We start from the raw sequence: 27,891 nt of genomic DNA on the forward strand, positions 1-27,891 counted from the left end.
GACTCAGGAGGCATGGAAGTCAGGAGCGGGCCGGGGTGGGTGCAGGGACCAGCCGGTGTTAGGGGTGGGGTGTGCAGGGCTGAGGAGAAGCTGGGCATCTGCGTGGGGCTCCCTCTCACCCAAGGGCATGGTGACTACTCAGTGTTTACAGACTGCATCTGCTAAGGTGATCTGGGCTAAAAACAAATACATCATTCACTTACAGAGAGCAGAGTAGGCTGGTTTCAGGCAAGGTGTGATCCTGATTTCTTCAGTGTTACTTTCTCTCTGGTCCAGTGGTGAAGGTCACAGCACCACAAGAAGTGCCCTGATCTCAGTGTTTCCTCTCCAGGGTTACCATGACAACCTGTCCTGGACCACAGAACCCTCCCCTCTGCTGTCTGGAAAGGCCAAGGTCGAACTATCTGAGCACCAGCGCCACCTGCTGCCTGACTCTGGGCATTGTGCTATTTCGTAAGGTGATGCATGTGGCCTAAGTCATCTTTTTTCTTATAAAACACAGGCCAGCAGAAGCAAATTGACCCAGAAACATTCAAGGATTTCTATAATTGCTGGAAAGAGACAGAAGCAGAGGCCCAGGAGGTGAGCCTGCCTTCGCTGGTGATGGACCACCTGGACAAGAACGAGTGCGTTTACAAGCTGTCCAGCTCTGTGAAGACCAGCCACGGTGTGGGCAAGATTGCCATGACCCAGAAGCGCCTCTTCCTGCTGACAGAGGGGAGGCCGGGCTATGTGGAGATTTCTACCTTCAGGAACATAGAGGTAAGCTCACCTAGGGTGGTTCAGGGTACAAAGGTTGGCCTCCTGTACCTGGCCTCTGCTGGCCGAGGCTGCTTCCTGTCCGGGGGGGGAGAGCAGGGAGGAGGCTCGGCGTGCGCAGGCATAGAGCCCCTCCCTGGCTGAAAAGGGAGAAGGAAGGCCAGCCGCCACCCTCCAGCCAGGCAGGAGCCGGGCGCTTCATCATGGTGGGTCTTGTGCCCGCACAGGAGGTGAAGAGCAGCATGGTGGCCTTCCTCCTCCTGAGAATCCCCACCTTGAAAATTAAAATGGTGTCCAAGAAAGAAGTGTTTGAGGCCAACCTGAAGTCCGAGTGTGACCTGTGGCATCTGATGGTGAAGGAGATGTGGGCCGGGAGGAAGCTGGCCGACGACTACAAGGTGGGCAGCCGCGGGCACAGGGTGGGTGGTGAGGGCTGGCCGCCAGCCCTGCCGGGAGGCCTGGAGAGTGGGTGGCAGACCGGCTGGGCTGCGCTGCGCCCATCTGCCCGGCGGGCAGGCGAGCAAATGGCCTCAGCCTCCCACATCTCGTGATCAGGAACTGCGTGGAGTTGGCACCGGCTTTGCCCTGGGGACGCGTGTCACTCATTTCCCCCAGTCACCCGATGACACGCTCGCAGAGATGACGGGGGCTGGGCACCAAGGAAGGGGTGTGAGGGGCGTTGTATCGGCGAGTGGCGAGCTGAGCGTGCGCAGCGCAGCGGGCAGGTGCCGTTGGGACGGCTGGTCCTGGCCCCCGGGGCTGGGTGCGCCAGGCTTGGTAGCGTGTTGCTGTGGGCTGGGCCTGAGCCCGTGGCGGCACCATACAACGGTGCAGGCCCCGTGCACTGGCTTCTGTGCGGCCCGGAGCGCCTGCAGCTCCCGCCTCCATGTTGACTCTGGATGTACAGCAGTGGCCGCAGGCATGATGTGGCCCCTCAGCCAGAGCTCTTCTGCCTGGCTCTCCAGAGAGTGTGCTGGGCCTGCCGTGAGCCATCACCACCGCCGCCGGCCCCACTGTGCCGCCTGGCAAGGGCTCAGCCAGGCGCGCCTGTGACGGCACTGAATCGCGGTTTCCACCAGGACCCTCAGTTCGTCCAGCAAGCGCTCACCAACGTCCTGCTCATGGACGCCGTGGTGGGCACGCTGCAGTCCCCCGGGGCCATCTACGCCGCCTCCAAGCTGTCCTACTTCGACAAGATGCGGACCGAAAGTAAGAGCCGCCGGGTCTTACTGGGGGGCCTCGATTTCACTGGCAAAGCCCCATCTCCAAGCTCTTGTTTGTATACCTTTCATTCTGTTTGAGACAGAGGCTTGTTTGTAGCCCAGGCCAGCCTCAAATTCTCTGTCCTCCTGCCTCAAGCCTCCCGAGCGCGGGCTGCCCGGCCCGCGGGCGCACACCTGGCTGCAGTTTGCGTCTGCGTGGCGCCCTGCGCCGCTTCCCTCTGCTGCTCTTTCTGCGGAGCGTTGTCAGGGGTCTCCCCGGTCCTCTTCTCACTAATGACAGAAATTCCTCTGGCTGATGCAAGCCGACTAGAAACTTCTGGAAGGCTGTTAGGTGGTGCATGCAAGTGGTTGGCCACTGGGCGCTGTGGTCCGGCAGCTTCGGCCTGTGCGTGGCTGGGCGCCACAGGTGGATTCAGGGCCTTGGAGCCAGGGGCCCGGGGCCCGCGTGTTTCTTTGCTTTGTCTGCCGTTTTCCCGGCGTCCCCTTCCTAACCTCGCCGCAAGTGGACTCAGGGTGGAGTGGATGCAGCTGTTTGTTGGGAACTAGTTGTAACCAGAGGCGGGGTGAAGAGGGCGGCACTCTACTTCTGGGGGAGGCTTCAGCTGTGCTGGGGGGCCCGGGGCTGGGTCAGAGGGGCTGCTGGGGTGCGCGGGCGCCTGGCTCCATTACCCAGCCTGGTGTCCACCCTGCTCACGTCACGGGCCTCAGGGCCCAGCCGCCGCGGGTGGGGCGGGGCTGGAGACTGAAGCCTTCGCTGGCTTCCTGCCAGTGACGCCATGTTGCGTGGGAGCCTGCCCCTCAGTCCTCCTCCCAGTCCTCCCCCAGGGGCCAGCGCGGTCCTCGTCCTCCACTGACCAGTGGTCTTGCGCTCCAGTGCCCCTGGAGGTCCCCAAGACCACCTCGGAGACCCTAAAACACAAGATCAACCCGTCGGCCGGGGAGACGGGCCCGCAGGCTGTGGAGGTCCTGCTGTACACGCCAGGTGAGCCCTCCTGTCCGCTCCGGCCTGGGGACGGCCGTGTGGGTGGAAGCAGGTTTGAGGCCCTTGGTGACTCGCAGGGCGCCGGGCCTGCAGCCGTGTCCTCACCCGGAGCGTGGCCTCCCGCTCACAGCTCTGGGTGCTGAGCCCGCCCGGGGTGGGTCCGAGGGGTTACGGCAGATGCTAGGCCCCGTCCCTTCAGCTGTCTGACCGGCCGCCGCTGGCTCCCAGGGCATCTGGACCCAGCGGAGAAGGTGGAGGACGCTCACCCCAAGCTGTGGTGTGCCCTGAGCGGAGGCAAAGTGATCGTGTTCGACGCGTCCTCTTGGACCGTGCACCAGCACTGCTTCAGAGTGGGCTCCTCCAGGGTGGTAAGTGACCCCCCTGCTGGCTGTGTGCGGGAGCACCCAGAATCCAGCTCACACTTGCAGTCCCAGACACTCAGAAGACGGAGACCTGAAGACCGCCTCAAACCTCTGACAGGTGTCCTTTCTGTGGCGACCTGGGTACCCCATTTTTTCACGTTCTTGTGCCTTTGGTGGGTGATCTTACCTTTCACCATGGGCCAGGTGTGGTTGTGCACATGTATAATCCCAGCTGCCGGGAAGGCAGCGATTGGGAGGATTGAGGTTCAAGGCCAGCCCAAGCAAAATGTAATTAGCAAGACCCTGTCTCAGCCCGTTAACCCTGCCCCAGGCCTGAGCTGGGAGGGGGGAGAGGGGGGAGGGAGAGGGGGCATGCGGAGGGGGGGTGGGGAGCTGCCCCCGCCCCCGCCCCCGCAGGCGGGAGGCTGGTGGGCTGACTCGGGCTTCTCCCTAGAACTGCATGGTGATGGCAGACCAGAGCCAGGTGTGGGTGGGCTCGGAGGACGCGGTCATCTACATCATCAACGTCCACAGCGTGTCCTGCAACAAGCAGCTCACCGAGCACCGTGCGGCTGTCACCGGGCTTGCCGCGCCGGCTGGCGGGAGGCCCAGGTCGGCCGCAGGAAGCGGGGCGCTGGGGCGGGGAGGCCCAGGTGTGCGGTGCTCCTGCTGGACCCGCGGGGGACCTCAGCCCTGGGTGGAGGCGCGGAGCCCTGGGGAGCCGCCCCTCCCCCCCCCTGGCCTGGGCTGGGCACCTGGTGTGGGCGACCCCCCCACCCCCTGCGGGCCCCCCCCCCCCCGTCATTAACTGTGCCGTGTTTGACCCTCAGCGAGCTGTACTCCTGCAGTGTGGACGGGACGGTGCTGGCCTGGGATGTGAGCAGCCTGCGGGTCACCGGCCGCTTCCAGCTGCCCTGCGGGGGCCTCACGGCCATCAGCCTGCACAGCAGCCGCCTCTGGTGCTGTGAGTGCCCGCGCCGCCACCGCCTCCCCTCCCCAGGCCTCCCCTCCCCGGGCCTCCCCTCCCCGGGCCTCCCCTCCCCGGGCCTCCCCTAGACTCCTGCCCTCCTATGGAGTGCAGACCACCCCGGTCCGCCCTTGGGGAGCTACCCCCCCTCCCCGCCCCTGAACTCAGAGCTTGAGCCACAGCCAACTGTGGGGCGTTTTGTGTGTGTGCTTGTCCTGGGGCTTGAACTCGGGGCCTGGGCGCTGTCCCTCAGCTCTCTTGCTCAAGGCTGGTGCTCTACCACTTGAACCACAGCTCCACGTTCATCCTTTTGGTGGTTCATTGGAGATAAGAGTCTCATGGACTTCCCTGCCTGGGCTGGCTTTGAACCTGAATCCTCAGGTGTCAGCCTCCTGAGTAGCTAGGATGACAGGCGTGAGCCGCCAGTGCCCGGCTCCAACAGTGATTTTAGGTTTCCCATGTGGTTCTCCCAAGTGTGGGGCCGGCTGGGGACACGGCGAGGCCCACTCATAGCTGTGCTCCCAACGCCCATCTGGCCAGCACCTACCTGGCCAGCACCCAGTCTGAACGCCGTCGCCTGTGTGCGGGGCCCGCGCTGCGTGAGTGCGGTGGGCCGGTGACGGTGCCAAGCAGTTGAGGCTCAGGCTGTGGCTGCCCCTCCCGGCAGCCAGCCCTTCCCGACCCAGGGCTTTGCCCCGTGCGCAGGCACCCCCCCCCCCCAGTGCTGGCCTAGAGGGTAGGGGTTCCCCCCCCCCCCCAGTGCTGGCCTAGAGGGCAGGGGTTCCTTGTGTTTAGTAGTGGGAGGGAGGAAAACTCAGGCTAGCGTCTGAGTGGTTAGGCTGGCTGAGGACCAAGGGGTTCATTTGTCACCTGAGGCTGGTTGGTCCCGCAGGACAGGGGACACGTGCTGAGTCCCATGGGACGGGGGAGCACGTGCCGAGTCACACGGGGCAGGGGACACGTGTGGGGTGTGGCAGTCACAGGACACGTGACAGCGTGGGGCTGGTGGTCACGGGAGGACGGGGGGCCGGGTCAGGCGAGGACGCCCATGCTGGGCTGGCCGCGGCTCTGCAGGCGCGGGGAGCAGCATCGTGGAGGTGACGGCCCACGGCGTCCTGCGGCAGCAGCTGAGGATCAACGGTGGCCACCCGGAAGTGCAGGCCTCCTTCCTGGGCCTCCAGATCCTGCCTGAGGTACTGAGGGCCTGCGGGGCGGGTGGGAGGCGCCGTGGCCGCGGTGCCATGGTGGCGTCTGTCTGTCCAGCAGGAGCAGCTGTGGGCGGCCTGCGCGGGACACAGCGAGCTGTACATCTGGAGCCTGGGAGACCTGGGCCGGCCCCCCGAGAGCGTCCGCCTTCCACACTGCTCCGAGATCAGCTGCATGATCCGGGTGAAGAGGCAGGTGCGCTGTGCCCCCCACCGCGCGCTCCGGGCTCCTCCCCGGGGTGGGCACGTGTGGGCTGTCAGCCTCGGGCTCCCGTGTGACTGCGGCGCGGGGTCGCCACGGCCTTACAGGCCCTGTGGGCGGTGGAGTTCACAGCCCGGGCGGGGCGGGGGAGGCGTCCCCTGCTTTTCTCTGAGTCCCAGCACTGCCGGCGACCCCGGCGACCTTGGCTTCCCCCTGGCGCTGGTATCGGGACCGTCCACTGGGAGGAGGAGGTTCGAGCCCCTCCCGAGCCCCGCTGCACGGCCTGTAGTTAACGAGAACGGGCGTGCTTCCTGCGGCCACTGGATGCTCTCACGCGCGGTCCACACCTGACCGCCACAGCCAGCTTCTCGCCTGTCCTGCACACGTGTGCGTGTGTGCGTGCGTGCGAGTCCTAGTGTAAGAACAGTTTCCCTCCTCTCAGCAGCCCCCAGGCACCGTCCAGCACTGACGGGTCATGTTGGCCTCTGGGCTTCAGCCCCGTCCTCCAGGCCCAGCCTCTTGAAAGCAGAGACCTGGCCAGCAAGGACATGTGCTTTGGGGAACCTGCAGAGCATCGGCTTTGAGGCGCCCCTTCCCCTCTGACTGACGCCCGTCCTCCCTGCAGATCTGGGTGGGCGGCGCGGGCCCGTCGCAGGGACGGCCCCGGGGGAAGATCTATGTGATCGACGCGGACCAGAGGACGGTGGCCAAGGAGCTGCTGGCGCACGTGGACTGCGTTCGGACGCTGTGCTCCGCCGAGGGCCGCTACGTGCTCAGCGGGTCCGGGCCGGAGGAGGGCAAGATCGCCATCTGGAAGGTGGAGTGAGCGCCCGCCCGCCCGCCTGCCGCGCCCCGCCGGCCTCTGCTCACAGATGCGGCCTCAGCTGCAGTTACCCAGTGGGTTTTCCAGAATGTACCAGAATCCACAAGCAGGGCCTGCACTGGAGCCACAATCTTGGCTGCATCACATGACCTCAGCATTTGTTCTTCACACACCTGGACCTGACGGCGCGGTGGTGGCTGCTCACGTCCTGGCGAGCCCTAACCCGGGGCACCGAAGCGCCGGGCTTTTCTATTAAAGGGCACAGTGCGCCCAGTGCGGCCGCCTCCCTGCCGGGTGCGTCGCATGCTGCGCAGGACGCGTGCGTAGTGAGCGGCGCTTTGCTGTTAGCCCGACTGCCACGTGTCCCAGTGTTGCAGGCTGCTGCCACCGAGGCAGGAGCCGTTCACCGCTGGACAGCACGTGGCCCGCAGACCGGGGCGGAGCTGCAGAGGACTTGCCCGGTGCCCGCCCGTCCCTGACCAGGCACATGGTGCCTGCAAGGAGCGCTGCTGATGGTGGATGGTGCTCGCCGCCGACCCCCCTCTCCCAGGGGTGGCTGTGGGGGCGCTGGCTCCCCGGAACACCAGGGTCTCTGCGTGGGAGCACTCACGGCTGGCAGGAAGGTGGCTGCGAAGGGCGGGGCTTAGCTGAGTGCACGGAGCCCCGCGGCGCAGGCCTCAGACTCACGTGAGCATCGTTCGATGCCAGTCCACGGCACCAGGAAACACTGAAACTCTGAGTGGGCGGCTTAGCCGTCTGAGCTCACGCGCGCTCACGTCCGCTTCCTTATTGTAGCCACTGCCAGTGGGCAGCGCTCTGGATGTGACCCAAGGCCGGTGTGGATTGCCCGATTCGCCTCATCAAGTTATTCCAAGACAGACAGACTTTCGAGTTTCAACCTGGACACGATTCCCAGCAACGGAAGCAGCACTGAAGCTGCCAGGGCACAGCAGCTCTGTGTGTGTGTGAGTGTGAGTGTTTGTATGTGCGAGTGTGTCAGTGTGTGTGATTGTGTGTAGGTGTGTGTGTGTAGGTGTGTCTGTGATTGTGTGTGTAGGTGTGAGTGTGTGAGTGTGAGATTCCTCAAGAGGAGGCATGGTGAGCAGCACTCTCACCAGGGCAGGGGTAAGGAGACCCCGCCGCGTTGGGGGGCTTCCACCGCCTCTGAAGGAGCCCCAGGAAGGGCAGGCGTGAGCGTAGTTGTGCCTGGCTCTAGCAGCGTGAGTTAAGTTGGTGCCCAGTGTTGCCTTGGGGGAAGCGGGCCGTGCTAACAGCTCTGCAGCGCGTGTCACGCGGGCCTCAGTGTCTGGCTGGGGGCTGTGAGAATGGTCGCCGCCGGTCACTGTCTAGGTGCTTTTTGGTTCTAGTACTAAGTCTTGAACTCAAGGCCTCATTCTTTTGTACTAGTCTGGCGCTCTACCCTGAGCCGCACCTCCATTCTCGCTTTTTCCGCTGGGTAATGAGATAAAGTCTCACAGGCTTCTTTGCGTGGGCTGGCTTTGAATCGTGATCCTCAGGGCTCAGCCTCCTGGGGTTGCAGGTGGGAGCCGTCAGCGTCTGGACTTAGCTGTGGCCATGACATGTGACCCGCGCGTCCGTGGCTTTGTCTGCTGGAGGATGCGTGTAGGCCTCTCCACAGACCCAGCCGGCCCCGTCCTGGGCTGGTGCTTCCGGGACGGCCCGAGTCTGAGGCAGCTGTGGACTGGCCGACCCTCCGCTGTGGGGCTGAGGCCGGAGGCACGGAGCACCCGGCGCGCCTGCGCCAGCCTGCACTCGGGGCCGCTGTCAGGTCGCTTGGGAGGGGGGCCTCAGGGAGGCCTCCGTTTCCCACCACCTGGCACCCCGCTTACGGGGTGAAAATGCAGCCCTAGCAGCTGTCCGCAGCCAGCGCTAACCAAGCTGTGGGCCTGTGGGGGGTACGGCAGCGCCCCGCCTCACCCCCACCAACATCACCAGGAGGGTGAGGGGCTCCTCCAGGTGGAGCTGAGCAGCGAGGGGACCTCCTCGCTGCGCTGAGGCCACGCACCGAGGGCGGTGCTCGGGACAGCTGGTTCTCCGGGTGACAGCGGGGCTCTGCACCTTGGAACAGAGGCAGCAGGGTCGTGAGGCCCAAGGCCCGGCCTGGCTGGTTACAGCTCCACGGCAGGGCGGGTCCCCCTCAGCCTGGGACACCAGGGCCTGCTTAGCCAGGGCGCCTGTCCTGGACTCTCTGGACTCTCCTAACAGTATTTAGAGCAAGAAAAGCCGAGTGTGACGGTACATGCCTGTCATCCCGGCATTGGGGAGGCTAAGGCAGGAGGATTGAGAGTTCAAGGGCAGCCTGGACCACATAGTGAGATCCTGTCAAATAACAAAACAAACCACTAGCGTGGGCCAGGATAGTGACCTTCAAGAAATTTATGTCCATTACGCGGCCAGGCATGATGACACATACCTTTAGTCCCAGGTACTACGAAAATACTAGATGGATTAAACATTCAAAAATTAATAAGCCCGGCACCAGTGGCTCATGCCTAGAATCCTAGCTACTCAGGAGGCTGAGATTTGAGGATTATGGTTCAAAGCCAGCCTGGGCAGGAGAGTTGGTGAGTCTCTAATCTCCAATAAACCACCAGAAAACCAGAAGTGGCGCTGTGGCTCAAGTGGTAGTATGCTGGCCTTGAGCTGAAGAGCTGAGAGACAGCACCCAGGCCCAGAGTTCAAGCTGGCGGGGGTGGGGTGGGAGAGGCAAGACTGGGGAACTAGCTAGCAAGACTCCATCTTCACTAGAGAAGCTGGGTGAGGTGGTTCATACTTGTAATCCCAGCTGTAGGTGACTATAGATAGGAAGATTGTGGCCCAAGGCTGACGGACTTCAGGCAAGAATGCAAGACTCTTGCGTGGGTAGACAGCAAGGGGGAGGGGGGGGAGGGGAGCTGGTCTCAAGTGTTAAGAGCTTCTGCCTGGCAAAAGTGAAGCCCTGAGATGAAGGGAATGAGAAGCCAGTGTACAGTATTATCATACAGAGAAGAGCTGTAATGGATGCCAAGGCATGGCGTGCGCATGGGGAGCAAGTTGGCAGAATACAAAAGGACAGGCACTTGCTTCAGAGCTCCAGGGAGGGGCGGCCGCGGGCACCTCTCAGGCGGGAGCCCGGCACGCCCCACGCAGTTCAGGGTCTAGCCAGGGCAAGCTAAGGCCTCACAGCAGGGCCCCGTGGCTCAGGCCTATAACCCAGGAGGCTGAGACCCGAGGATCACGGCTCAAAGCCAGCCTGAGCAGGAAAGTCCAATGAACCACAAAAAAGCTGGCTCAGGTAATAGCGCTCCAGACCTGGAGCAGAAAAGCCCAGCAAAAGCACAAGGCCCTGCTTTCAAGCTCCAGTGCTGGTATGCGGACACACGCACACAGAGTGGAGGCTACCTTTAAAAGGTCATCGTACCTGATTTAGACTACTAGAAGCTCCAATAACCAAGATGGTACAGGGCACGCCACCTGCGGGTGCGCAGAGCAGATCTTCCACCCAGGCCTGCACCACTGGCACAAAACCAAACCCCAGGACTGTTCTTAAGGGCCGTTGAATGTCAGCTGGTAACTAGCTGCTGCAGTGTCCCCAGGAGGTGGGACAGAGTCCCAAGGGAAGTCACGGGTCACAGGGTCAACCCAGCACACAGGGGCGTCTTTGCAACCTCAGTGCCAACTTTAGAACATGTTAAAGTGGCCGGGTGCCAAGGGCTCACGCCTATCATCCTATTTAGGGGACTGAGGACTGTGGTTCGAAGCCAACCCAGGCAGGAAAGTCCATGAGGCTCTTACTACCAGTTAACCACTCAGAAAACCAGAAGTGATGCTGTGGCTCAAGGGATAGAGTGCTTGTCTTGAGCCGAAGAGCTCAGGGATGGCACCCAGGCCCTGAGTTCAAGCGCCATGACCGACAAAAAAGTGCTAAACAGAAGGAAAAACTGCTTAGAGTTCATTGAGAAAACCGGAGGCCGCACAGCGTGCTCAGGACATGAGTGACTGCGGTCGCGCACATTGTGTGCTAGCGTGGAAAGCCCCTGGTACAATGAATAGACGCTGGTTTTTAAAAAGACGCTGAAAAGGCTTTAGAGTAGGGGAGAGAAGAGGCTGGAAGGCGGCTGCCGGCTCAGAAGGGGCTGCAGATGAGGGCGATCGCTCTGGTGGAAGGCTCGGGCCGCCCCTGCGGGGGAGAGGGCTGGCTTCCTCCACGCCCCCCCCCCCCCCCCGCCTCACTGGACAGTCCCCCTCCCCTGTTCAGCCACAGCCATCCCAAAGCCCTCCTTGAGGTCGAGAAAGGAACAATAATGCCATCAGATCCACGTCCCCCATGTTGGTTAAAGATTTCTTGTGCATCACATGGCTTTTGAGTGGCCCCCAGCCCCCCCCCCCCCTCCCCGGCCAAATTGGCACACAAGGCCAACTCCAGCCGAGCGCCAGACGGCTGCCGGCCTGCTCGGGTCCGGTGGAGGTGAGCAGCGGTGAGCTCCGTGCCCCCTCCTGCCCGCCCCCCAGTCAGAAACCGGTGCCCGCACCACTGAACAGGCCAGCCAGCAGCCGGCCCTCGGCTCAGCCGCTCACAGGCCATCCGGCAGCCCCAACTGGCGCCGTATTAGAATCCCATGTCAGGAGGGGCACAGGCCTGCAGGTGGTGGGCACACTGCCCAGGCCCTCATGACGCCCCCCCCCCCCCCGGCCGCTGTGAGCCCACTCCTGGTCAGCTTGGTTTCCAGGCATGAGGCCTACGGGCCGTTCGTCGGGGTCAGTCTGGGTCATGGCCTCTGGGCTGGCATGCGGCAGGTGGCAGCCGGGCCACTGCCTTTCTCAGTTCCCGGCACAAGCGTCTTCAGCCAGAGGCCGGCGGGGTGGGAGCGGGCCGGGCTGGCCGGAGCGCAGGCTGAGAAGCTGCCCGCGCCCAGCACACGCCGCCGCTCCTGGGGACTGCCACCAGCGGCAGCCGTGACAAGACCAGACCAGAGAGCTGCCAAGGACAAAAACAGCCATTCTGCTTACACAGAAAATTCAAGTAATTTATTTAAAAAACTGCATTTCAGCTTGAAATATATGTGTATATATATGTGTGTATATATATATATATATATATATATATATATATATGCTTTAGAATGACCATATTGCAGCATGATTCTCATGCATTGTAAAGTTCTATTTAAAAAACACCACGTGGAGGCAGCCGCCGTGTTCACTGGGGCAGCGGCTGCCGCCCGTGCTCTTCCCGCGCTCTTCCCCTCAGAGCGCCGGCAGGCATGGACCGCCGGTCTCCAGATCCGGTCTCCGGGAAGAGCGGGCTCAAGCGTTGGGTGGGATGTGGTGCCTTGAACACGTTCCAGACAGCGGCAGCTTGTGACGGTTGCGCTTCCTGGAGCCTGAGGTTCACTCATTGGCTGAAGCCAGAAAACGCACGGCGCCAGGCCCTGGCTGGGCCGCGACCCAGACCCAGGCGGCTCTCAGGTGCACGTGCGCTCCAGCGGCCAGCCCAGGAGCCCGGGAGGAAGTCACAAGAGTTCAGATGGGGTCCAGTTCGGATGGGCCCCAGTGTGGCAGAAAGGGAGGCCCTGGCACCCTCGGGCACCCCTCAGAGGCCTCGCCCACCACACATTCGAGGTAGCCTGGAGGCAGGACTCGGGAGCCAGCGCCTGCCTGGAGCTCTGGGCTCTGGATTCCCAGCAAACGGTGTAGAGACAAATCAAAGTGCAACTGAGAGTCGGCGGTGACCAAACGGCTCCCCCGGGGCCTGGGGGGGGAGGTGGGACACTCACAGGCACGCACATGCGTGCACACACCCACACGCACACATACCACGCACATTCTGTCCGTGCTTGCTGCTGCCCCTCCCTGGTTGTCTGGAGGTCGCCCTCGCACATGGTCCCTCGCTGCCCACAGCAGCCACGGGGAACTCGCCGGCTTTGGTGCGGCCGCCACAGGCCACCACACCCTCCGAGGAAGAGACGAGACGCTGTTCTTGTAATTAAACAGTTATGAAAAAGAAAACACTTCCCAAATAATCAGAGAAAAACTCTCCAAAAGCGGCAGCACAACTGTGCGTGCCAAGAGGCGCCAAGACCCCTGTGACCACGCCGCCGAGGCCGCGGCCGGCGCCCAGGGGACAGGCCAAGGACGGCGCAGGGTTTGCATTTTCAATGACAATTTCAGAAATTCAAAGGCTTATTTTTTCTAAATTGCTTACTGAGTATATTGTAAGCGTCTTACAATTTAAAAACATGCAGAATAATACACCTGCAGAATAGGAGTTGAAATTAAAAGATTTTTCAATTAAAAAAAGATTTCAAATGATTTTTTAATTGTGGAGAAAGTAATGAATGTGATACTTTGCCTAACAGCTCAAACCTACCCTACACCTACGGAGCCTGGCCTGCGCCGGAGAAGCCGCGCGCCCGCGTGGAGAGCCCCGCCGCCTCACACCACGGACTCGGTCTCCACGGGCCCGGGCAGGCCGTCTTTCCGCGACAGCTTCAGGACAGTGGGCTTCTCGCCGGCCCTGCGGCCACCCTCGCCGGCCGCCCGGGAGGACAGGCCTTTCTCCTCGTCCTTGGCGTCCTCCGACACTTTGGGATAGATCACCAGAAACGTGGCTGTGAGGAAGCCCAGGAAGGAGCCCACCGAGGCCACCATGGGGATAACACGGACCGTCCGCACGGCGTCCACCACGCCCCCCAGGGCCGAGGCCACCAGGATCTGCGAGACGTAGACCTGGCAGGAGAGGATGGCGCAGTCGATGCCAAACCCGCGCTTGGAGCTGCCAGGGCTGTGCTGGACGTACTGGAAGAGAAAGAGACAGGCGTGAAGGCCGGGAGGAGCAGCTGTGGAGGGGAGGAGCAGCTGTGGAGGGGAGGAGCAGCTGTGGAGGGGAGGAGCAGCTGTGGAGGGGAGGAGCAGCTGTGGAGGGGAGGAGCAGCTGTGGAGGGGAGGAGCAGAGGCAACTGCAGGGGGGGGGGAGAGGGAGGGGGGCCCTCCAGGCACAGGCAGGGTGGCGGGCCCTGGTCTCCAGCAGGGGGCAGGCGAGCAACATGCTTTTGGTTTTGGTTCCATCTGGCCGTGAACCCAGGCAAGTGTGTGTGCCAGGCAGGCGCTAGACCCCTTGAGCCACACCTCCTCCTGCTTCTGAGTTCCTTCTTTTTAAAACAGGGTTTCACACATTTCTGCCCAGGCTGCCTGGACCGTTACCTTCCTGTTCACTCTTTCCACACTGCTGGGGTGATAAGCATGTGACACTGGGCCCCGATCTTTTTATTGGTCAAAACGGTGTCATCAACTCTCTCCTGCCCCCTGGCTAGCCTCAAATCATGATCCTCCTGTCTCTTCCATATGCATAGCGAGGATTACAGGTGTGAAGTACTGTACTTGCCCGGTTTGTGTTTTTTGAACAAGATACAAAAGAACACCAGCGCGGCCACCTCTGGTCTACAGAGACACCAGGCCTGGCTGGGCCTGCTACACAGGAGGCCGGTGCGAGAAGGTAGGCGAGCAAAGCGCGCGTACACGCACATGCTCTCGCACACAGTGCGCCCTCAGCACGGCAGGGGGTTTCCCACACCCTCACAGGATAAGCCCGGGAATAAACAGCAACACGCTAGCTGTGAGCTAACAGCGCACAGGGCGCTTTCTCTAAGTACATACATGCTTAGCAACAGCCGTGATATCTGCTCCCCAAAGGGAGCCTCTGTTACCTCCAGGACTGGAAATCCTACCTAAGCACGCTCTCTGGCCGTGAGGAAAGCCTGACCATTGGAAAAGTCACTGTCAGAACTCATCGACAGACTTGTAAGTGATTCATGGTTCAAAATAGAGACCATGAAAAATCCCTTATTTTGCTGAGCCTAACACACACTTGCGGAGTGCAGCTAATGAGGTGCAAAGAGGAAAAATCATAGTTTTATATGCAACTACTAGGCTGAAAAACTCAAGAAACCTGAAAACAGCGAACCAATCCAGGAGCGCTGAGGTAGCCCCAGAAGGGGTGGATGAGGAAATATGCCAGACAGGACTAAGGGTTCCCAAACTACTCTGCACACAGTAGACAACCCTCAGGGAACGAATGCCCACAAAGCAAAGGATGACACGGGCTTGGGGCGTGGCCTGGAGCACCAGCCTTGAGAACAAGATGACACACGACAAGGTGTTACACTGGGCCGTAAGGAAATACTATGAGCAATTCCAAGTCATTAGTCTGAAAGTTCCCAAAGCCCCACCTGTCAGACCCAAGCCCGTCCCACTGCAGTGTAAGAGAGCCAGCAGGCAGAGGAGCCTGGGACCCGAGCCACTCAGGCAGAGATCAGGAGGATCGCAGTTCCAGGCCAGCCAACGGAAAAAGTTAGTGAGACCTTCATCTTTTTTTGCCTTTTTCTTTTTGCCAATCTCAGGGCTCGAACTCAGGGCCTGGGCACTGTTCCCAAGCTTCTTGCTCAAGGATAGCACCCTACCACTCGTGTCACAGCACCACTTCTGGCTTTTTCTGTGTATGTGGCACTGAGGAATTGAACCTAGGGCTTCATGCATGCAAGGCAAGCACTCTACCACTAAGCCACCTTCCCAGCCTGAGACCTCCTTCTTAACCAATAAGCTGGCGTGGCGGCATGTGGGAGGTACCTGGAGGAGAATCTAGGTCCAAGGCTGGTCCTGGGCAAAAAGCATGAAAAATAAAAAAATCTGAAAAATAACTACAGCAGAAAGGACGAGAGGGTGCGCCTTGCAAGCACTCGCATGCCTGTCCACCCAACTCCAGGTCCTGAGTTCAAATGCCGAAAATGCCAAAAGAAAAAAATAAAGCATTATGGATTACAAAGTAAGAAGTGAAACTGCGCCTCCTGCCTCCGTGCTGACCAGGGCTGTCCCTGCCTTCAGAGGCCTCATGCAGAGCCTGGGAGTCAGAGTGCTGGAGGCCGAGGCTCTGGTGGCCAAGGACGGCTCAGGCGGCGTCAGCTGCTAGGTTGGCAGGAGTGGACGGTGGAGGGGCATTCTGTGCCGGGCTAACCCTTAGGTGGGAGGTGCTGGGCCACAGGGGATCAGGCGCCAGCCCCGGGCCCGGGCCCGGGCCTGGGCAGCTGGCTCGGCTCCCCAACCCCACGGCGGGCTGGACGCACCTCTTTGATGTCATGGTAGTGGCCCAGCAGGGCATAGGGGCAGTAGGAGATGCTCATGGAGACGATGCCCATGGTACTGATGGTGACCATGGCCACGTAGACGTTGGGAAACATGGCCATCACGGCCGTGCCCACGGAGAAGCCCAGCGTCCCTAGCACGTAGATCACCCGGATGCTCAGGTCGTAGTTGTCCAGGTATTTCTGAAGCAGGGCTGCAGAGGGGCAACAGACAGTGAGCCACGGCTCCAGCCGGCTGGCACCCTGGCCTGGCCTTCTCCTTCCCTGGCATTGCTGCACTTTGGCCAAGCCGGATCTGCAGGGGCAAGTGCTCCCTCTTTTGATCTACTGTGAGGCGGGGCCCACGTCCACGCCAACATGGCTGCCAGGCTCCTGAGCCCTGGGGCTCCCAAGGGAGGCCACGCCCTGGCCGTTTCTGCAGCCCAGGACCTCCCTGGCCACCGGGGACCCGTCCCCCTCTCCTTGTGGGCGCCTCTGGCCTGGGCGCATCCTCTGGGCTCTGGGAATCCTTTATCAATGGGGTGGTGGTGACCCCCCTGGGCCTGGATGACTGTGGGCTTTCCGCCGGCCATTCCCCTACCCAGTCCAGTCAGGGCCACATCCTCCCTGCTGCCCAGGGTGGAAGTCCGCCAGCCTCCTTCAGGATAAGGGGCCAGCCCCTCCTGCGTGCCGAGACCCCCTGGCTGAGGCCCCTTTGCCCAGCCGAGCGGCAGCTGCAGACGGCGGGCCCGCCACTGCCCATGCTGGACAGGGCGCAGGGGCTCTCGAGACACCTGTTCCCTTGTCAGCCCGGGAAGTCAGGCCACTACCGATGCCCATCAACTGTGGGGTGCACGTTCCCACCTGCTGATGGCTTGGGCTGGGGTGTGGGCTCACGTGACCGGCACTTCTTACCTGAGCAAATAGCACCGGTAGCAGCATAAATGACCAGGCCCCAGCAGCCCATCTTCACCCCGGCGTTGTAGGCGTGCCAGGCGGTGGAGTTGGAGGAGGCCTGTTCCAGAAAGGGGTGGGTGTCAGCAGCACCGTTTGCGCCTGGAGCACAGGTTACTCCGTGCTGAGAGCCCAGTGAGCCGTTCGGAGGCGGCCAGCGTTCTAGTGCAAGAGTCAGCCCTGCGTCCCGTCCTCCCCTCCCGCCCGCACATGGCCTCCGCCTGCCCCAGGAGTCCTGGTCTCTTCTGACCCACGGCCCTCCTGCAGGTGGCGCATGGCACTGGGAGTTGCTACAGGATTCCAAGAGCATGGGAGGAACCGGCTGCACTGCCCCGCACCACTAACAACCAGCTCTTACCTCCATGGCTGGAGCGCTGTCCGGCCCGCTGCTCAGGGCCGCGGTGGTGAAAGTCCGGCTTCCACACCTGACCCCTTGGCTGTGCAGCGGGTGCCCTGGGGTGCATGGAGGCTGTGGAGCGGGTGTCCTGGGGTGTATGGAGGCTGTGCAGTGGGTGCCCTGGGGTGTATGGAGGCTGTGGAGCAGGTGCCCTGGGGTGTATGGAGGCTGTGCAGCGGGTGTCCTGGGGTGCATGGAGGCTGTGCAGCGGGTGTCCTGGGGTGTATGGAGGCTGTGCAGCGGGTGTCCTGGGGTGTATGGAGGCTGTGGAGCGGGTGTCCTGGGGTGCATGGAGGCTGTGGAGCGGGTGTCCTGGGGTGCGTGGAGGCTGTGCAGTGGGTGCCCTGGGGTGTATGGAGGCTGTGCAGCGGGTGTCCTGGGGTGTATGGAGGCTGTGCAGCGGGTGTCCTGGGGTGTATGGAGGCTGTGCAGCGGGTGTCCTGGGGTGTATGGAGGCTGTGCAGTGGCTGTCCTGGGGTGCATGGAGGCTGTGGAGCGGGTGTCCTGGGGTGTATGGAGGCTGTGGAGTGGGTGTCCTGGGGTGCATGGAGGCTGTGAAGCGGGTGCCCTGGGGTGCATGGAGGCTGTGGAGTGGGTGTCCTGGGGTGTATGGAGGCTGTGCAGCGGGTGTCCTGGGGTGCATGGAGGCTGTGGAGCGGGTGTCCTGGGGTGCATGGAGGCTGTGGAGCGGGTGTCCTGGGGTGTATGGAGGCTGTGCAGCAGGTGTCCTGGGGTGCATGGAGGCTGTGGAGCGGGTGTCCTGTGGTGCATGGAGGCTGTGCAGCGGGCTGCCCTGGGGTGGGGGGCTCTAGAGAGGCTCCATCTGTGAAGGCCCGGGTGCTCCCAGCCCCCGGTGCCGCGGGGCCGTGCCAGCGCCGCCCTGGCCCAGCGCACTCACCTTGGGGTCCCCCTCGAAGATGACCTGGCCCATGAAGTCGGTGTAGAAGACGGCCTCGGCGATGACGGAGAACCAGGTGAGCAGGTGGCAGAGGCAGAGGCGGGTCAGCTCGCGGGGCATCTTGAGCATGGACAGCCACAGCAGGCGCACGGTGGTCTCGCCCTCGCCCTCCTCGCTCTCCGTGTCCCCGCTGGAGGTGGTGGCCCCGCTCTGGTGGCGGCGCCGGCAGCGCTGGCGCTGGCGCTGCTGCAGGTCGTACAGGTCGCTCATGCTGCGGGACGGCTTGATGAGCACCACCGCGTTGGCCCGCCGGTAGCGGTAGCAGTGGGAGCCGATCTTGCCGTAGTAGGAGAAGGTGCTGGAAGCTTGCCGGCGGAATGTGTGCCTGCGCCGCCTCACGGAGCCGCAGGTGGCCGAGGGCTTGGCGGCCACCCGGCTGTGGCTGCTGAGGGCCGGCCTCTGAGGGACGCCGCTCCCGTTGGGGACTTTAGCTTCATTCAAGTGACTGTCCAGCAGCGTGTCCTCCTCCCTGGACTCCCTGAGGAACGCGGACAGGCGGGGCAGCTTGGCCCTCAGGAGCTCCTGGCTGGTGCTGCGGGGGGTGCTGGGGTAGGAGGCGTCATGGAAGATGGAGGGCTCGATGTCGTGCAGGAAGGGCAGCTCGGGCTCCATGTCCAGCGTGGGGTCCGGCATGTGCAGCACCGAGTCGCTCTTGCTGCGCACGATGTCCACGTCCAGGCAGTCCAGGGAGAGCTCATGCTCGGACTGCACCTCGTCTGGGAACGGGGGGCTGCCGTCCTGCAGGCCCCCGCCCAGGGAGTTGAGGCGGGCGGCAGGGGTCAGAGCGCCGCTCAGCCGGGCTCCGGGCAGGGCGGGGGCCTCGGCGGTGCCGCGGTCCTGCTGCGGGCTGTACTGCTCCTCCTCGATGCTGAAGAGGTGCAGGGCCACCGACACTGTGAAGATGATGGCGGCGAAGAAGAAGAGCACCTGGTTCTGTGTCCGGAACCAGCTGCCCAGGAAGGTCTGTGTCCAGTCCAGTCCACCCAGCACGTAGCCGATGGCCCCGCCGAGGCCTGGAGGGAGAAGCAGCGGGTGAGCCGAGCAGGCCTTGTGGCTGGGGCAGCCATTCCCCCTCGGGCCCCGTGTGGAGGACGCCCCACCAACTCACCGGTCAGGACCCAGGCTTCGCTGTGCACCCAGAGCAAGAACCCCAGGGCTGAGTCCTACCCCCCCCCGCCCCCCCAATCCCCACTTTTTTTGTGTGTGTGTGTGTGTCCGGTCGTGGGGCCTGAACTCTGGGCCTGGGCGCTGTCCCTCAGCTCTTCAGCTCAAGGCTAGCGCTCTACCACTTGAGCCACAGCGCCACTTCCGGCTTTTTTCTTTTTGCTTATGTGATGCTGAGGAATCGAACCCAAGGCCTCAGGCATGCAAGGCAAGCACTCTACCACTGAGCCACCTTCCCAGCCCAATCCCCACTTGTTAAGAGCAAGCGAGTCCCAGGGCCGATGCAACTTGCCCGTGTGCCAATCCCGCCGTGTGCCAACACTGACCGGCTGAGACAGGGGTCAGCGCAGCGCCAGGTCTCAGCCCCCTGGAGAGCAATTCTGACGCTCCCTGTCCCGGACCCTTGGTCCCTTTGTCCTACTCGGTCTTGGTGGTTGGCGAGGGCTGGAAACCCAGGATCTGGAGGGGCTGTGCGGACTCAGCGTGCCCATACACACCCGCAGAGAAGGCGTGGATGTTGAGGGCCATGTCCTGCTCCTCGCTGTCCACCACATCCAGCAGGTAGGCGCGGATGGGCCCCTCGGTGGCATCGGCGCTGAAGTCCAGCACCACCACTCCCAGCACGGTGAGAACGATGCCGATGGGCTGCTGGGTGGGGACATCGCCCAGGGCCAGACCTGAACAGAATGAGGGGAAGGAGTCAGCCTGGCCATGCAGCACCGGGGAGAGAGGGCGGGAGCTGCAGGCTTCATGCAGACCTAGGAGAGTCCCATCAAATTCTCGCTGCCTGCCCAGCGCCCCCTCGCCCATCTGCTTTGAAGCGGGAAGGGGAGCTCCTTTGCAAACCCCTGCCAGCTGAGGTCCTGCGGGTCCCAGGGAAAGGGGCAGCCCAGCCCAGCGGGTGCCCCCCGGGTAACTGCTGTGCACAAGCAGTCCGTTGCTCAGGGGAGTCGGTCCTAAACCTCAGGATCAAGTATCCACGGCAGTGCCTGAGCAGCCTGGGCCGGGGCTCAGCTTACTGCCCGCACAAAGGGCCTGTAGCACTCACGCAAAGACGCGAGGTGGTGTGCATGGGGCAGACCCAGGACAAGGCCCAAAGGCCCCCCAACAATCAGACTGCACCTGACCCGTGAGGCCCCCAGGGTGGAGGGGTGAGGCGCTTGCTCCTTCACACTGAAGGGTTTTCTGGGTGCTCTCTGGAACACCCCGCTGTCCTGCTCGGGCGGCTGAGGGGGCAGAGCGCCAGGCTTTGTTTTTCCCCAGCTCGGATGGGCGCCTCAAGGCAAACATACTTTCCCACCCAGTCACTTCAATCCAAAACAAAACAACAGAGAAGCAAAACAACACAGGAGCACAGGAACCAGAAAAACAGCCCACAAACTCAGCTCCGGACGCGTTCAATACCACGCCTAAGAAAAGGAGAAAAAAAAACCAAAAAAAAAGGTAATTGCTGGAATGAAGCTGGAAACAGGACGCAGTGTCAGATACGTGCTGGAAACAGCAGCACAACAGGAAGCGTCTCCCTGTGAACAGGGGCGGGCGGGCTGGCTCGCTGGCTCGCAGTGGCCACAGGCGGCCAGGCGGGGGGACGCCTACCTATGGCGGAGCCGTTGAGGAAGAGCGCCACGCCGAAGAGCACGCCCACGCAGAGGGCGAGGATGAAGGGCCGCCGCCGGCCCCAGCTCAGGGTGCAGCGGTCACTGGCAGATCCGATGAGCGGGGTGAAGATGAGGCCGAGGATGGGGCTCAGGAACCAGGTGAGGCTGTAGTACTGCTCCGGGAGACCTGCGGGGACAGCGGGCACTAGCACGCACGGCCTTCCTCCCGGAAGCCACGCAACGCGGGGAGCCATGCCACCGCCGCCGCCGCGAGCAGGAGGCCCGGCCCGCAGTGCTGCACGCGGGGGAGAGGCACCCGATGCGTGTCGAGCTCAGGGCTGTGGCCCCAGTGCTGAGCCTTCCTCACTGCCGGGAGAGGCAGGGCGCCTGAAACTCGAGGTGCCACGCAACCTACCGCACGCCACAGGGGTAACTGGTGGTGGCCCCAGCATTTAAACCAGGGCAGGCAGAGTTCAAAGTCTTCCTTCCCTCACTCCGCAGGTGGCCTCCTTATGACACAAGCCCAATGCATCATGGGTAGGCTGGACAAAAGGTAAGAGCCGCAGAAGCTGCGTGGACAGCTGGCGCGAGAACCACCCCACTGTGCAGAGCAGCCGGGACGAGCGTGGGTGGCAGGGCGTTCCGACAGCGAGGGCTCGGGAAGGACCCGCTGCCACCGCTGGGTGCCGTCAGGCTGGCTGCTCAGGAGGCGGACTGCACTTCTGCGTGCTGACACATGGTTTGCTGAACATAAAGGCTCAGAGGCTGAGATCTGAGGGTCACGGTTCAAAGGCAGCCTGGACAAGAAAATCCAAGAGACTCTTTATCTCCAATTAACCACTAAAAGCCACAAGTGGTGCTGTGGCTCAAGTGGTAGAGCCTTAGCCTTGAGCAAAAGAACTCAGGGACAGCACCCAGGGCCTCAGTTCAAGCCCCAGGACCAGCACAAGGAACAACAAAAAGGCTCAGTGAATTCTGTACCTGTGGGTAGGGCAGGTGGGGAGGGAGATGGGGGAATGTGAAGGAAGGAGTGACATGGCCCGAAAAGCATCATATTCATAACCTGACTTCCGGAATGTAGCCGGTTTATATAACTCCTTAATAACACTTTTTTAAACCATGAAAAAAATTAAGGCCCAGGCCCCAGCACCTCATCAGGCTAGCATTTTACACCACTAAAGGCACTGAAAAAACAGTGCTATGTGGAACTGGAAGGAAAAACAACCTGTGGGAGGACATAGCACCGCGTGGAGGAAGCACCTTCCAAAACCACGGCTACACAGCCAGACCTCGAGGCGCACGCCCTGGCCGGGCAGGACAGGACAGGAGCGCGGCAGGACGGCCCAGGGCTCCCCCCCAGTCAGCGCAGCGCTCTGCGGGCCCAGCTCCAGGCACCGGCACCACTGGCGATTTATCTGTGGCCCTCAGCACAAGCAGGTGTCCTCCCTCCGAGGGAGCTCCCGCTAAAGCTGTCCAGAGGGAGCAACCGCTGCAGGTGCGCTGCCCCCGGCCTTCCACACCCATAGGTGCTGGCTCTCCACAAGCCTCAGCCTCTGAGGGGCGGGTGGGCCCCGTAGCCCCCTCCTGAGTGGCCCTCCTCCCTCAGGGCCAGCCCCCTGCGGCCCAACTCCTGGTGGGGAGCAGGGAAGGTCCTGTTCTGCCCCAGCGCCCACCCAAACCCCAGCGCCGGTCCCCCCCCCCCACTTTCTGCCACCGAGGCTGCCTTCCTGGGTTGGTGGCGCTCCCACTGACCCTCCACCCAGAGAGGGTGACAGGTTTGCTTGTCCTGAAACGAACCCACAGACAATGGTGTCCAATGAGGGCTGGCCTCTCCCGCCCTGCTGGGCCAGACACTCTCCGAACGCAGCCTCTCCTTCGACAGCCCTGCCCGTCCTGCCCTTGCTGCCCACTAGCCCTGGTCTGGGTTAGCCGAGTCCAAGTCCAGTCCTACTGTAGCCCAACCTCAATTCTGGTGCCCCATGCTTGCCAGGCCCCGCCATACCAGAACCTCAGAGCCCAGGCCCCGCCAGGGTGTCTGCCATACCAGAACCTCAGAGCCCAGGCCCCGCCAGGGTGTCTGCCATACCAGAACCTCAGAGCCCAGGCCCCGCCAGGGTGTCTGCCGCCGCGGCAGTCTGTGGTTCTGGCAGATGCGGAAGCCACCGCCACCACACTGTTGCCCGAGTCTTGCCCCAGTCTCACTTCTTCTGAAATCTTGTTCTTTACTGATCACTTCTACTGATTCTGAAGTCCACAGATTGCTCTGTCATCTTCAACCTGCTCGTACCTCAATCTAGTTCACTTTTATCTCACAGTGAAATTGTGAAGAATTTCCATTAGTCTAGTTCTTTTATATTTTGCTTTTATTTCCTACTTTTTTCCTTCAGTGCTGGGGATGGAAGCCGAGACACCTGGCCCGGCCAGGTCATCACCGCACTGCTGAGCCACATCCCCTGATGTGCGTGCGTGCGTGTGCATGCGTGTGTATAGGACCTTACTATGTAGCAAAGCCTAGCACTCATGATCTGCTTCTATAAGTGCTAGCACTACAGGAGTGCACCACCACACCTGGCAGCATGCCTTGCTTTAGGTCCTGGAGTTCCTTCAGATGAGATTTGCTAATGCCCTCCACTGAGTGACCATCCTGAGGTCAGTCTCCTGGTGCCTTGTCGTGAGTAAAGGTCATACCATCGTTTCTTCCTTTCCTTTAATTAGTGTCCAACAACGGAGGAGTACCAAATGAATGAGAAGCACTGGGAATGATGTATCAGAGGCTACCTTCTGCTCTTCCTTGGAGGGTCGCTTCTACTAGTGTTAGCCGTGCTGCCCGAGACCAGTCCATACCCATCTGCCTGAGACCAGTCCGTACCCATCTCAGGAGCCAGCCAGAGATAAGCAGTTTGGGAGTGCAGCTATCTATCAAGTCGTAGCTACCCTGTATGGCATCAAGAAGGAAATCTTGAGGCTGAAAGGTGTAATAAAAAACAGAACAGGATTCGGTGGCACATTCCTTTCACCTTGGCACTGAAGCAGGAATATCCCGAGTTTGAGACCAGTCTAGGCTACGTAAGGAAATCCGGTCTGGAGGCTGGGAGGGACAGAAGAGATGAGGGAAGGGAGGAGAGGAGGGCAGGGAGTCGGGGAGGGGAGAGAGGCCCCACATTTTAGGATGCCAACTTTCTGCCCTGTTTGTTATCATGAAACCTGAAAAGAGAACACGCGTGTCTTGACACCCTGCTGTCCTTCACAAGGAGCAAACCCAGCGAGCCCCGCCCCGCGGTGTCCTCAGCGCTCTGCAGCGCTCCGCCTGCGCTCTAGTTTGGGCTGAGGGTGGAGCGCGAGGGGCAGGCGGGGCAAGCTTCTCACCGCTCAGCAAGATGGGAGGCTGGGGCAGGCACAGAGCAGTGCCTGTGCACCGACGCCCCGGCCCCCATTACCCACGGATGCTGGGCATCTTGTACACGCTCCAGTCTCACGTGACAGACATGTACCTGTTATGGCTCCCACTTCACAGTGGCAGAGGGGTGACAGCTAATTCAGATGACAACTAGTAGTGACAACTCCATGGGCGGAGCCCAGCTATCGCCTGCTATACCCCATGTGCCCTATGATGAATCTGCTGCCTGGGGAAGCCAGCTTCCCGCTCAGTCTCCTCCTTGCTACTGGCTCCATAGCCTACGGGAGGCGACAGTGGCAGTCCCAGGACTGGGGAGGATCCTGAGCTGGGGGAGTCATGGCTTCCTGCCCTTTACCTCACCTGCCCGGCAAACCCTTAGGAAGAGGTTTGAAACTTGCCACCAGCTGGGGCTTGGGGCTGGAAGAGACTCAGGGAGTGGCACGAGGCTGAGGGAAGAGGCCCGGGCAGGGGCTAACTCTGCATTGAGACCACCAAGGACACTCACGCCAGCTCCTGACCCAGTTCTCCTGGGCACCCAGCCTCGCCAGCTCACACACAGAGATGGCCCAGGCCAGCGCGCCCAGCGGCCGATGCCCACCATGAACACTGGCAGCCAGGTGTTAGCTGGTCACAGCTCTGAGCCCGTCCACAGGCGGCGCCTCACCTGGTGCGGTGCTGTACCGGGCGCCCAGCAGGGCCACACCACTGCACAGAGCCCGGGCGCCCAGCAGGACCACACCACTCACACAGAGCCCGGGCGCCCAGCAGGGCCACACCACTCGCACAGAGCCCGGGTGCCCAGCAGGGCCACACCACTCACACAGAGCCCGGGCGCCCAGCAGGGCCACACCACTCGCACAGAGTCCGGGCGCCCAGCAGGGGCTACACACACCACTGCACAGAGCCCGGGCGCCCAGCAGGGCCACACCACACGCACAGAGCCCGGGCGCCCAGCAGGGCCACACCACTCGCACAGAGCCCGGGCGCCCAGCAGGGCCACACCACACACACAGAGCCCGGGCGCCCAGCAGGGGCTACACACACCACTGCACAGAGCCCGGGCGCCCAGCAGGGCCACACCACACGCACAGAGCCTGGGCGCCCAGCAGGGCCACACCACTCGCACAGAGCCCGGGCGCCCAGTAGGGCCACACCACACACACAGAGCCCGGGCGCCCAGCAGGGGCTACACACACCACTGCACAGAGCCCGGGCGCCCAGCAGGGCCACACCACACGCACAGAGTCCGGGCGCCCAGCAGGGGCCACACCACTGCACAGAGCCCTGGCAGCTGGGCCTGCTGTCCCCTTGCCTCCTCTCCCCACCCTTGACTCCCGCATCCCTGTCTTGGGCTTGGGACTCCGCTCTGCTGACGGCAGGTGCGAAGTACGTCCAACCTGAGGCCTGGTCCTACTGGAAGCCTGGACCCGAGACTACCAGTGGCTCCGTGTTGGGCCTCCTGATCTCACTCACCACCCGGGGCTGGGGTGACCTGCTCAAGCTACCTCGGTACTCCAGAGCCTTCCACAGCTCCTCGCGGTCAGATGCTGTGATTGCACTAATCTATGTGGCAGTACTGGGCTTTGAACTCAGGCTTCTGACCCTGAGGCCACCATCTTAGCCCCAACTTCCCAAGTCCCATGTCCTTGGAAGTCAGCAGCTCCAGTCTCATGCCATCCTTCCTACCCTGCCCTGGGCACTGGAAATCTACTCGGGCCCTGCCTGCTGCAGAGAGGACCCCAGGGAGGCCATGCAGCAGAGCCAGGCGAGGTGTAGATGGCTCACCCAAGGTCACCTGTGTCAACAAACTGAGTGGGCACACCTGCACTGACTGCTGCCACCCAAACGTGCCTTTACTTGGTGGGGCGGGGCCCACGCACAGCTTCAAACTGCCTGTGGCGCCCCTCGGCACGATGAATGCCTGTAGTCCTAGCTAGCCAGGATCCTCATGGGTACCCACGGCTTCAGGCCAGCCCTGAAATCCCATCTCAAAAACAAACCCTGGCCGGGCACCTGTGGCTCACTCCTGTAATCCTTGCTATTCGGGAGGCTGAGATCTGAGGACTGCGGTTAGAAGGCACCCTGCGCAGGAAAGTCTGTGAGACTTCACCACCAGAAAGCCAGAAGTGGTGCTGTGGCTCCAAGTGGTAGAGACCAGAAGTGGTGCTGTGGTTAAGTGGTAGAGCACCAGCCTTGAGCCAAGAAAAAGATCAGGGGCAGCGCCCAGGCCCTGAGTTCAAGCCCCATGACCAACAACAAAAAAGCAAACCCTGCTGTGGACTTGCAACCAAGCGGTGGTAGTGGCCAACCTTGGCAGTGCCCCGTCAGGCGGTGCCCTGAGCGTGTCCTCTTCCAGGGTCACGTGCCCCCCCCTCCCCGTCTGGCTCCAGAGGCTGTGCCTGCCCCCTCCCCCCACGGTTGGGATAGGCCCAAGACCCGGCCACGTGAGCACCCATTCAACTCCTCTCCCTGGCAGCGCTGCGGGGTCGGGGGTAGCAACCACACAGAGCACTGCACACTCTGAGGTGCTGTCCTGCTACAGTGCGAGAAACAGCACGCTCAGCCACGCAGGCTGAGGCGAGCGGGCGCGGCCCAGGGCTCAGCCGCGCAGGCTGAGGACGAGGGCTGGGCCCAGGGCGCCCACAACACCTGTGGGGCTTCGCGGCCCATTTGCTTCTCAGTCTGCCCAGAAGTTCCTTTAGGTGGCACAGTCCACCCCAGGAAATGAGCGTGCAGTGCTGGGCACCGGCACAGGGGGGCAGAGCCGCTGGGGGACTGGTGACAGTGCTTCGTTGTGAAATGTTGGCAAGACAAGCAAACACTTCCCCATCACGTCTCCAAAGTGTCGTCCCCCGCCCCCCCCCCCCCCCACGGGCGAGCTGCCTGGGCGCAGACAGCCTGCTACACCCGCTGCTCCTGGGACACCCAGATCGGGCCATTCCCAGCAAAGCGCTAAACAAACACAACACTGGCCCTAGTAAATAATTTTTGTTTTTTTCCAGGCAAAAGTTGAACAACAATGGTGGGACCCGGAAGGCTCCCTGTTCACAGGAAACACTCGCTGTGTCACCACGCGTCCGCGGGCTGTGAGGTCACCTGACGTGCAGGCTCGGCCTCTATTCACAAGGGCATTTTTGATAAAGTGGTATTGAGGAGGAGGGGCAGGGGCTGGGAAAGCGGCCTATAAACGCTTAACAAAAGACCTGGGATGGGAATCGGAGCTCACATTCTTTCTTTCAATGGACAAAGCCAGCCATGTCTAGATATGTTTGTATTATGGGACAAAAATTCATGATAACAGAAACTCGTGAGAATGAGTTCTTCGTGGGAAATGCTGGTGTCCTTGAGTGACCTCTGCAGAGATCCACAAACTCTGCAGTGGGACTTGACTGTAGCCAGCTTGACCAAGCTGTGTCTGTGATGCCAGGGCAGGGCCGTCTCCCCCCGCAGCCCAGTGCATGTCTCCTGGCACTAGGTCTGAGGCGGTGATTGGAAGGGAAAGATGGCTCAGGTTCCTAGTTTTTCACTTTTGTTGTTGTTATTGGTTGTGGGGCTCGAACTCAAGGCCTGGGCGCTGTCCCACAGCTCTTCAGCTCAAGGCGAGCGCTCTACCCCTTGAGCCACAGCGCCATGTCCAGTTTTCTGGTGGTACATTGGAGATAAGAGTTTCATGGACTTTCCTGCCTGGGCTGACTTTGAACCTTGATCCTCAGATCTCAGTCTTCTGAGTAGCTAGGATGACAGGCATGAGCCATAGGCGCCCAGCTCCAAGTTTTTACTTTAA

General features: G+C 61.7%; 2 protein-coding genes across 6 annotated transcripts in view; one reads left to right on the top strand and one right to left on the bottom strand.

The window, feature by feature from the left end:
• The window catches only part of Dennd3 (DENN domain containing 3), a 42,293-nt gene extending 34,141 nt beyond the window's left edge, over positions 1–8,152 (top strand). The window contains exons 14-23 of one of the 3 annotated variants that reach the window (XM_069991479.1): positions 503–762; positions 987–1,157; positions 1,839–1,968; positions 2,857–2,964; positions 3,193–3,332; positions 3,781–3,938; positions 4,157–4,290; positions 5,368–5,486; positions 5,557–5,694; positions 6,326–8,152. In XM_069991479.1, the coding sequence (XP_069847580.1) occupies positions 503–762; positions 987–1,157; positions 1,839–1,968; positions 2,857–2,964; positions 3,193–3,332; positions 3,781–3,938; positions 4,157–4,290; positions 5,368–5,486; positions 5,557–5,694; positions 6,326–6,526 (1,559 nt within the window). In that variant the 3' untranslated portion in view covers positions 6,527–8,152. The remainder of the gene's footprint in view (positions 1–502; positions 763–986; positions 1,158–1,838; positions 1,969–2,856; positions 2,965–3,192; positions 3,333–3,780; positions 3,939–4,156; positions 4,291–5,367; positions 5,487–5,556; positions 5,695–6,325) is intronic. The other 2 variants (XM_069991480.1, XM_069991481.1) reach the window with 2 other exon arrangements.
• A 3,442-nt stretch (positions 8,153–11,594) lies between these two features.
• The window catches only part of Slc45a4 (solute carrier family 45 member 4), a 62,906-nt gene continuing 46,609 nt past the window's right edge, over positions 11,595–27,891 (bottom strand). For 2 of the 3 annotated variants that reach the window (XM_069991482.1, XM_069991483.1), the window contains exons 3-8: positions 20,709–20,897; positions 19,610–19,789; positions 17,889–18,961; positions 16,555–16,654; positions 15,643–15,854; positions 11,595–13,321 (exon numbers count right to left, since the gene is read on the bottom strand). In XM_069991482.1, coding sequence (XP_069847583.1) covers positions 12,959–13,321; positions 15,643–15,854; positions 16,555–16,654; positions 17,889–18,961; positions 19,610–19,789; positions 20,709–20,897 — 2,117 coding nt within the window. In that variant the 3' untranslated portion in view covers positions 11,595–12,958. Of the gene's footprint in view, positions 13,322–14,250; positions 14,281–15,642; positions 15,855–16,554; positions 16,655–17,888; positions 18,962–19,609; positions 19,790–20,708; positions 20,898–27,891 lie in introns of all 3 variants that reach the window. The other variant, XM_069991484.1, reaches the window with a different exon arrangement.

This window comes from Dipodomys merriami, unplaced genomic scaffold, assembly GCF_024711535.1.
Source record: "Dipodomys merriami isolate MVZ:Mamm:240054 unplaced genomic scaffold, mDipMer1.0.p SCAF_4, whole genome shotgun sequence".
In the NCBI taxonomy this organism is placed as follows: domain Eukaryota; kingdom Metazoa; phylum Chordata; class Mammalia; order Rodentia; family Heteromyidae; genus Dipodomys; species Dipodomys merriami.